The sequence below is a fragment of the Erigeron canadensis genome, chromosome 5 (assembly GCF_010389155.1).
Source record: "Erigeron canadensis isolate Cc75 chromosome 5, C_canadensis_v1, whole genome shotgun sequence".
NCBI lineage: Eukaryota > Viridiplantae > Streptophyta > Magnoliopsida > Asterales > Asteraceae > Erigeron > Erigeron canadensis.
In genome coordinates, this window is record NC_057765.1 from 36537934 (window position 1) to 36547252 (window position 9319).

The window sequence follows — 9319 nt, forward strand, 5'->3', positions numbered from 1 at the left end:
CTATTATAAAAGAAATTTATCGATTTATAGTACATGACTATAACTATTTTTAATATGATGAAAATATGCATAAATTAAATTTGCATTTGGTTAGAGTATGCATAAATGAAATAGAAAAAAGATTAGTTTTTAATTAAAAATTGATTTGATAGTCTTAAAATACCAAAACTTGGTGACCGTATTAGAAAAGACCAAAACCTTATATGATGGTCAAATATGAAAATTAAAACTTGATGATCTAACTAAAGAAATATCAAAAACTTACCCAATAACCAAATTTATAAAAAACTAAAATTTGCTGGTCAAACTTGCTCAAACAAACAAAAAACAACCTTATTAATGTAATTCTTTATATCATTTTTGTAAAAATTAATCTGATTTTTGTTAACGTTCAAAACAAATTTTAAAAAATAAAATAAAATCTGATTTTGTTAGTTTTTGTCAATATCCAATTCACCAGTGCCCAAACCAAAATCCAAACAAACCCTAGACATCAATCGCTCAGCTCCCACACACAACTATACCAAATCAATTCTCGGCCATTTAGATTCTTTTTCCTTCTCCTTTTTCACGCATACAGATTTTCTTCTCCACACAAATTAACTATTCCGCACATCCATTCTCGATAATAATTCGTATTTCCCGAACTTCGCCGTATGTAGTCAATTCTCGGTATTCACTATTGATCGAACACCTACCCACAATTATAAGGTATGTTACTTGGCCCTTTTCAGAGACTAGCTAAACATATCCATCCTTGTACCGACATTTCCTTTGCTTTCCAACATTTTTGTACTTATTTGTGATGTTTTATAAACCTTTGTGCTACTTGTACTAATTAGTGTCAATCTAAAATCTCGTGCTCATTTAATTGTTCAGTTTTTTTTTTTAACGACCAACCACCGGAAACTGACCCAGTGGTGAAAGGTCACTGCTAAGCCGGCCAATTCAGCCACATGTCCCTTAGGCAACACAAGTTACTTCGAATCCGAGGTGTTAGGCATGACTATGAATTATTGGTAAAACCCGTTGTGTCAAGGATTGAAGTTCCAAGAGACAGCCCTGGTCTCCGATCACCGGTCAGGCCAATTGAGCTAAACCCATCTGACTTGGGGCCTTGGGGGGTGTTTGGCCTAGTTTCTTTTAGAGGCTTCCAGTTTTTTTTTTTTTTTTTTTTTTTTTGCAAATAAGCTACTTTGGTGTTCATTTTCGCTTTTATGACGTATGCTTATTACTCACAAATGCCCACGCGATCCGGCGGCGTCAGCGGCGATGGGTGGTGGTGGTGGCGGTAGCGGTGTGGTTATTAAAGTAAAAGTTGATTGATGTAAAAGGGGTAATGTAGTTATTTTGAGGGTTGAGGTATGTATGTTGTAAATAATTTCATTTAGGCTATTATAGGTATATTAGGTGGAGATGTTTAAATTAGTAAACAAAAGAGTGGGGCAATTTTTAGTTATCAAAAACTTAGTTTAAGAAAAAGGGTTAAGTGCTACGAAATGTAACTAACTATGACCGAATATCTATAGTATGCACGAACTATCAGAACTTCTATTGTATGCATAAACTTAATAAAAATGTTCAAATTATGTAACTAACCATGGCTAGCCAATCATACACTTGTACGTGGCAGCTCATATGGGGTGCCACGTATACTATTTACATGATTTAAACATTTTTACTAAGTTTGTGCATACAGTAGAGGTTTTGATAGTTTGTGCACGCAATAGACATTCGGTCATAGTTTATTACATTTCGTAGCACTTAACCCGAAAAAAAGAGGGAGTAACTGCTTTATAATATAGTAGCAGTCATATGCCCACGCAATGCGACAATGTAGTAATTGATTTTAAGGGGGTAATGTAGAGTTAATGATAGTTGTTCATTAAAGGTATGATAGGTATTTTAGGTATATATTATAGGTATTTTAAGTGGAGATTTTTAAAATAGTGAATAGAAGAGGACGGATAATTTGGGGTTATCAACAACTTAGTTGAAAAAAATTGAGGGAGCTAAATGTTTTATAATGTAGTATAGATATAGATATAGTCATACATATATATATATATAAGCCAATTTTGAGAAGCGTTCCCAAGATACCTTTTGTAACAAAAGCCATGAACTTTGTAACAAAAGCCATAAGCTAATCCAAACACTAGAGTAAGATTCATATAAATTGTTCAACATTGGTTTTTGGTTACTTGTCGTTTCACACACGTTTGTGCTACTTGTGGTCATTTCGGTTTATACTAGTATTTATGATTTCTAATTGATTGCCACACTCATGGTTTTAGTCGTTTTCACAGGTCATGGCAACCAAAGATTTTGCAAACAACTTCTATATGGCGAAAACCTTCGCCACGACGTATCCTGAGATCGTTGCAATTTTGAAAGGGCATCCACTATATCCAGCTCTTTCTAAGAAGGCTATCGTCCCTTCTGATTATCTAACACAAATGTGGAAATCTTTGACTTTTGTTCCTGATTCGGAACTATTCCATTTCAAGCTAGTATCAGGTGAAACCTTTCGCCTCCAATTTGATCTTGAATTGTTTCGCAGAACCATTGGTTTCCCACTTTCTAATGCTTACCCTAATAAACTCAACTTTGAACAAATTCCTTCCAATGTCACCATTGTCGACGCCTTAAATGCCTTAGGCTATGAGGGTCGGTTTAGAAAGGTTTCTGAGTTCAAACGCAATCTGTTCGCGAAACGTTGGTGCATTCTTTACATGATCATCAACCGATGTCTCACCCATTCTTATTCCGGTATCGATTCGCTGACTAAGCAAATCGCGCAAGTTCTATATGGTGTTGCCTACCACCGTCACATCGACTTTGCCCAAATCATCTGGTCCAACCTCATTAAAATCACCCGAAAGAAAAACAAGTTCACCAAATACATTCCATACACCCGCTTTCTTTCCATTATCCTCGATCACTTTTTGAACACCCACCCAGAAATACCAACACTAGCAGATGATGAACCGGTTTTTCTGAGCTCCATGAAGTACATTCATGATAACACGGGTTCAAATGTTGCTCAACCAGCTGACATTCCTCAATCGTTACTGATTCTTGCTGATCGTAATGATCAGGCAATCTTGCGGTATAGAGAGTTAGTCGCTAGTATGGAGCCGGCACAACCTCAGGCTCTTGCCCCACGAGCACGTAGGTCAGCTAGGAAGGGGTCTAGTAGGTCAAAGTCCCAACAAGAAACTGAGGGGGAAAGAAAAGAGGGTGATTTAGGTGAAGATACCTTAAGAGAAGGAGGTCAAAAGCGCCTTTATGACACCCCCCCTGAACAACCATCTACTGAACCGAGCGTCGAACCTTCTCAACCATCACTTCAAGTTGAACCAACTGTTCCTGCAGCCACATCATCGCTTACACAAGATCCACCAACCTCCCCGTCTACTGGCCGTTTCAATGTTGTCAGGAGCTATAAAAAGAGAAAGACTCAAAAAAGACGGAGGGTTGTAGAAGTGGCTGCGGAAGAGGCACCAGTACCATCTGAGCAGCTACCAATTGTGCTTTCGTCTGTGTCTGAACCTGCTGTTCTATCTTCACTTGAATCAGGACATGATGACACAGTAAGTCAAGTTAACGACGAACTGTTTGTTTTTGAGCAAGCGGAAATGGAGTTACAAGGTGGGATCAAGGGAGTTTTAGAAAAATCTGGAGAGATTAAGCAGCATGGGATTGAGATTGGGCAAAGTAAAAGAGATAGCCCTCCTCGAAACACCCCCAAAATCCAGGAGACCACATCTGTTGCTGCGACACATATGTTGCATCATAGCAATGAAGAAGTCCTTGCCTGCCCACCAGTGGATGCACAAACCCACCATAGCCACTCGGTCTCTCAACAGCGAGAGATCGTTCCAAGTGTCCACGGGGAGTCACAGCATAATTTACCGTCTTCTCATTTGGGGCAAGGTATTGAGTCCTATATCGCCGCTATGACTCTGGCACGGATGCAGACTCATCAGAAGACTACCATGGATCCACTTCAAATCTCACAATCAACCACACTTACATCATCATCATCACAATCACAGTCAATCCCACAATCGCAAACTCAACCACAATCCCAAACACAACAACAATTTTCATGCTCTCAACCATCATCTATACTCACTGAACTAAATTGGCGTGATCTTAAAGCTTTATTTTACTCACGCCTTCTTATTCAACCAACTCGCACACCGACAGAAAATGCAGTACTCTCCCTGTTATCCTCTGAACTAAGCTCGACTACACAACCTCCACTTGACCTTTCCTCATTTCTGTCACGGCTTGATCTGATTGATCGCCGTCTTGCCTGCCTTGAGTCCTGCCGACCATTCCCCACTCCTTCAGGATGCCGTCATGATGATCATGATTCCCAGGATCCTCCTGAGGGCAAGAATAGGTAATCTGGTTCGCTTTTTGAGTCAACATCAACCGTTAAAGGATCAGGGGAGAACAGGGGATTTGGTTTGTTTATCCTCAATAAGCATTACCTACCTGCCAGCCAATAATAAAAGTACATATTAACATATCTAATTTCACTTTTGTTTCTATTTGTTGTAGCATATAATCAGCATGCATGATCTTATTTTTTAACATATTATCACACAATTAGGCATAGTTTTTGGCTCTTTTAGACATATACTTGCACAAGTAGCACATATCATCTTCTCCCACTCTCTGAATTTAATCGTCATTATTGTTGGTTAAGCTTAAAACACAATGGTTCCAACAGTAGCCATACTACTTGTTCCAACGCTTTTCACAATTTCATCTTCCCTGTTATCTTCAATAGCTAATGATGCATACCATCTCCACATACCACTACCGTGTCACGTTGCGAAGTCAACGATGATGACAGTTTGTTACCTGGGTCTATGATAACGATTTCTGAGATGAAAATGGTTCAGATGCTAATGTTTTTTTAAGCTTCCTGCTAGTATCGAAAAATGGTTCTTATGCTAATGTTTCTGAGATGAAAATGGGGACACATACTGGAACCCATGTTAATGCTACTGGACATGATTGATCATCACTTCGATACTGGTACGCTTGACCTTCATATTCTTAATGGTAATTGGGCTGATGATTTATAACTTGTTTAATCTATCACATTTATACATGGAACTTCATACATAACATAATATGTCTTGAGAGTAAGTTGATCTCACAATCATATTGGACAACTGACAGCCCAAATTAAAATCTCAGTTACATAAGATGCTGAATTAAGTTAGATTCCCATGTAGCTCCGTATTTATAATTATCTACCACTCTTGTTCCACCATGTTGCCTATAGGATAACTAAATGGGTCATTTGTGCATATATATATGGAGTAAGATTTTCAGTTTTCAAGGTGTTCGGTTTAGCTGTTACGCTGCCGAATTGGCACTAGACCCTGAGCAATGATTGGTCCCTGCACTATAATATCCATGGGAAACTATATGAAAAGTCATTTACTTTACCTTTGCATTGTTGAACAGACCGAGTTACTAGTGTCTCAATGTCCTGCATCAAGTTAGCATCATTATTGTAGTGAATGTAAGACTCTAATGCAAGTTTCTTAGCTATTGTTACATTTATTGAATTATACAGTTGAGCAAAATATGATCTAGAACATGTTTTGCCCCGTTGGAACAGAGTGACTTTCTAGTGTGTCCTATCCCTCTGTATTTTATTGTCTTATATTTCAATATTCTATTCCTATCCAAGTGGTGCATAACATTCCCAGTCTTTGGTTCTCAATTTATAGGTATTGATTACTTACCCGTGCTGCAATCGTTGATTCTGTTCCTACTCATTGTGTCTTCTTCGAAAGCAGTGTAAGATATCCTTCAGTGTTGACAGAATACAAGTTGTTTGATTTTTTTTTATAGAACTCTAAAATATCTTTCGATGAACTAGTAAACTTAGGTAATTGCCTTCATTATGACCAAATGCACTAAGTAAGAGATATCAATAAGAAATAGTATTTAGTTGCTTTAATTCGTACATATAAAAGTTTCTATGAATTTGATGGTTAATTATGTTGGTTGTTGTTTCTGCATTTCCCATTAAAATTTTCCAAGTTTGCTAGCTATGTAGGTTTGCTCATTGTATCCAACTTATTAACACCTTTAGTTGTTGATCTGCTCTCAGGAAATGATTATTGTTGAAGGTCTGAAACTTGACGATGTAGAAGTAGGACTGTATAACCTCCACTGTTTACCGTTAAGGTTATTAGGAGCAGAAGGATCTCCCATAAGATATATTCTCATAAAGTGATAGCAGTATAGTTGGTAGTGATTCCAATGGAAAACGTTGATGGTAGCTCCTGTTTCGGACATTTGGTAGAGATTTTGGATGAACATGTATCTTATGGAACCTTACCATATATGCTGTAAAAGTTGCCACTGGGTTCTCTGTGATGAAAACGTTCCTGTTGGGATTTGCATCACTCTGTTGGGAGGAGCAATGCTCAATTATATTTTGTAGCTGAGGTAGTTAAAAAAACGAGCTTGATGTAATTTCCAAACTATCTTCTCACTGTAAGGTAATAATTGTTTTCGGGATATGGAATATGATAAGGAATACAAAACATCCAATTTGAATTTTGCATATATACACAAGCAGAGCCTGAATTAACATTTAGTTGTATCATTAGAAAAACAACCTATATGGTTCTCATATCAATGCATTGAATAATCACCCCTTCTGAGACTTCTGCTAACCAAGGTATGTGACAATTGCAAATCTGGAATAAGTCCCTCAGTAGTATCTACTTGAAATTTGTATGATTTTACTTCCAGCCAACCGTCGATTCTTGGTGTAGGAAGATCTTTTATTTTTGGTCTACTTGATGGGTTATAGCTGTTTTCACCAACCTTTGGTTTCACAACTGGAGTATGAGGACTATAAAAATAGATATACCAAGACCCCCTAGAACTATAATCTGCTGCAAATTTTACTTCCATCATACCGTGCTTATAATTTCACCGGTCCTTTGGGAATTTGTACACAAGATAACTTTCATATCTTGTCTGAGATGATAATGCATTTGGTCAAGGTAGAAGAGAGAACCAAACACTTAATGTTATTATTTTCATGGGTATTACATACAAAAAAAGGAATAGTTGTGTTTCAATTGTTGTGGCTCATTTAAATCGATACATCTCTTTTGCCATTTTCACAAGAACTGTCGGCTTATTAAAGGAAGTTAAAAACATCTCAAGCCGAAAATGAGATAACAGAAAATGAAGTTTATTCATAAATACTCTTTGCATACTACTGAGTATTACTACTACTAGAAGTATCACTTGACGAGGATGCATCTTATGGGAGATCCTTCTGCTCTTGATAACCTTAATGGTAAACAGTGGACATCATACATTCCTGCTTCCAAATCTACAAGTTTCAGACCTTCAACCAGAATGATTTCCTGAAACCACAGAACGTAGCAGCGTTAAGAATGTTGATTACACGAATAACCATTAGATACATCTAAGAGTCCCGTGTTTTAGCAATTCAATCTATACGTGTTTTAATGTAACATGTCTCGATTTTCATTGAAGTTATTATTGAATTTTATACAATATGAGACTATCTATAAACAATGCTTCCTTGGAATATGTTCTAGTTTAAACAATATACAATACAATCAACTTACCCTGCTTTTTAAGAAGACAAGATGAACAGGTTTCAAATCATCATCTGTAGCAACCGATAAGTAATCAATACCTACAAAACCAGAACAAATGAGTGATCATTTCTTGGTAATATTCAGATCATCTGAAAACATTAGTTTTCCAGACAGCAATTATGGCTTGTCAAAATGATTAGGTGGTTTACCAATAAGTTTGATGTCAGTGTTGTCCGTCAGCCATTGAGCTCCATCTGTCACAAATCCCGCATAGCTTGAGTCAAATCGCTTTTGCCACATTAACCGTCTGAAATTAACAACCCGAAAATTACCAAATAAGAAGGTAAAATAATAACCTGAAAATAGACAAGCACCATAGGACATTAAAACTGTTGATCCTTACTTATCAGTGTTCAACGTTCTGAAAAGCACACGCTTTACTCCCTTGGGAATGTTCAGCGACTTCATAACTTCAGCTGCGATAAGTGAATAAATCGTCAAGATTAACTTGCAGGAAACTTAGAAAACTAAGCTGTGACATTCAGTCATTTCAGATAATGGTAAATAAATATGAGTGGATAAGTACCTGATATGTTCTTATCCCTTGGAACATCAACTAATAAAGCCGGGCCTGCAGAAGAAAAAAAAAGAAGAAGATATGTTTAGACTTAACAAGACTAATTTAATTTCTAACAAGTGCTACTAATTTGACCCAACATAGGCACATAGGAGCTGAATTCACTATAAACTCGCTCTATGATCTAGCTAGTTCAATACCATTGAGTACTTCTAAGTCAAGACTATCGACATCGAATCCTTCTTCGTAGTAATTCTCATAGAAATGTCCCGGTGCATCAACATGAGTACCCGAATGAGCAGGTAACTTTATGATCGAAAAGTTATAATCTGACCCATTCCGCATACTTCGATATAGTTTAACATAATCATCTCCAATTCCGTTAACAAACAGCCCGGAAAGTGTATGTGAATTGATCCTATGTGTGATATCATATATTTTTCCGCTTTCATAAACTTCCTTCCTTGGAGGAATCAAGTCATGATCACCACCATATGGAGGTGGGTATGAACTTATATCTTGTGATGATAAAATCAGAGTAGGCACAAAAACAAGCATGAGAAAGATCATTTTTGGGATCATGTTTATGAAAATGGATAGTTTGCTATAGTCTTTAAAGAGTGCTTTTAATTTTAAGGAGTGTATGGGATTTTTGTTTATTATAAGTATATCCGTCTACTTTGAAAATATGAAGAGAAAACCCGTTTTTTAGAGAGTGATTGTTATTGTTTAAAGCAATAAGCCATTACAATTAGAAAACCAATTTTTAACATTTGAGTTCTCAGGCTGTTAAAAAGTACGGAAAAAAAAATACTATTCACACTTAAAAATCTAAAATAATCTCTTAGGTTTGTCCACATTTAAAAATTTAAAATAATCATATGTAGGTTTTAAAGTTATGAGCTTTTTATTTACCAAAGTTATTAATAATAATTTTTTAAGATAAACACAATATTTTAAGATAGACGGAGTATCATGTAGATAGTATCTTTGCATCATCCATGAGGACATTAAATTTGTCCCCACTACTATGCTAGCTAAGCTACCACAAAATTTTAATATATATTGCTTTGACAAATCTTATCAAAAAGCTTATACGAGTATATGTTTTATA

General features: G+C 36.5%; 2 protein-coding genes across 3 annotated transcripts; one reads left to right on the plus strand and one right to left on the minus strand.

The window, feature by feature from the left end:
* Positions 1-470: 470 nt before the first annotated feature.
* On the plus strand, positions 471-6609 carry LOC122599145. 2 transcript variants are annotated; one of them, XM_043771603.1, is made up of 5 exons: positions 471-711; positions 2307-5055; positions 5494-5551; positions 5763-5832; positions 6149-6609. In XM_043771603.1, the coding sequence occupies exon 2, from the start codon at positions 2310-2312 to the stop codon at positions 4413-4415; it is 2106 nt and encodes a 701-aa protein (XP_043627538.1). In that variant the 5' UTR covers positions 471-711; positions 2307-2309; the 3' UTR covers positions 4416-5055; positions 5494-5551; positions 5763-5832; positions 6149-6609. The 2 variants fall into 2 exon arrangements, with proteins under 2 accessions (XP_043627538.1, XP_043627537.1); XM_043771602.1 differs by lacking the exon at positions 5494-5551.
* A 449-nt stretch (positions 6610-7058) lies between these two features.
* Positions 7059-8879, minus strand: LOC122599147 (cyclase-like protein 2). Its single transcript, XM_043771604.1, has 6 exons — positions 8406-8879; positions 8215-8259; positions 8032-8104; positions 7838-7935; positions 7656-7726; positions 7059-7427 (listed from the first exon to the last, which is right to left on the minus strand). The coding sequence occupies exons 1-6, from the start codon at positions 8785-8787 to the stop codon at positions 7302-7304; spliced, it is 795 nt and encodes a 264-aa protein (XP_043627539.1). The 5' UTR covers positions 8788-8879; the 3' UTR covers positions 7059-7301.
* Positions 8880-9319: the final 440 nt, after the last annotated feature.

Bases quoted from the DNA above. Each gene is read 5' to 3' on its own strand.
- LOC122599145 (XM_043771603.1), top strand. From the start codon at position 2,310: ATGGCAACCAAAGATTTTGCAAACAACTTCTATATGGCGAAAACCTTC.
- LOC122599147 (XM_043771604.1), bottom strand. From the start codon at position 8,787: ATGATCCCAAAAATGATCTTTCTCATGCTTGTTTTTGTGCCTACTCTG. The intron at 8,260-8,405 runs GTATTGAACTAG...TTTCTTCTGCAG, and splicing joins TGACTTAGAAGTACTCAATG to GCCCGGCTTTATTAGTTGAT. The intron at 7,428-7,655 runs GTAAGTTGATTG...CTGTGGTTTCAG, and splicing joins TTGTCTTCTTAAAAAGCAGG to GAAATCATTCTGGTTGAAGG.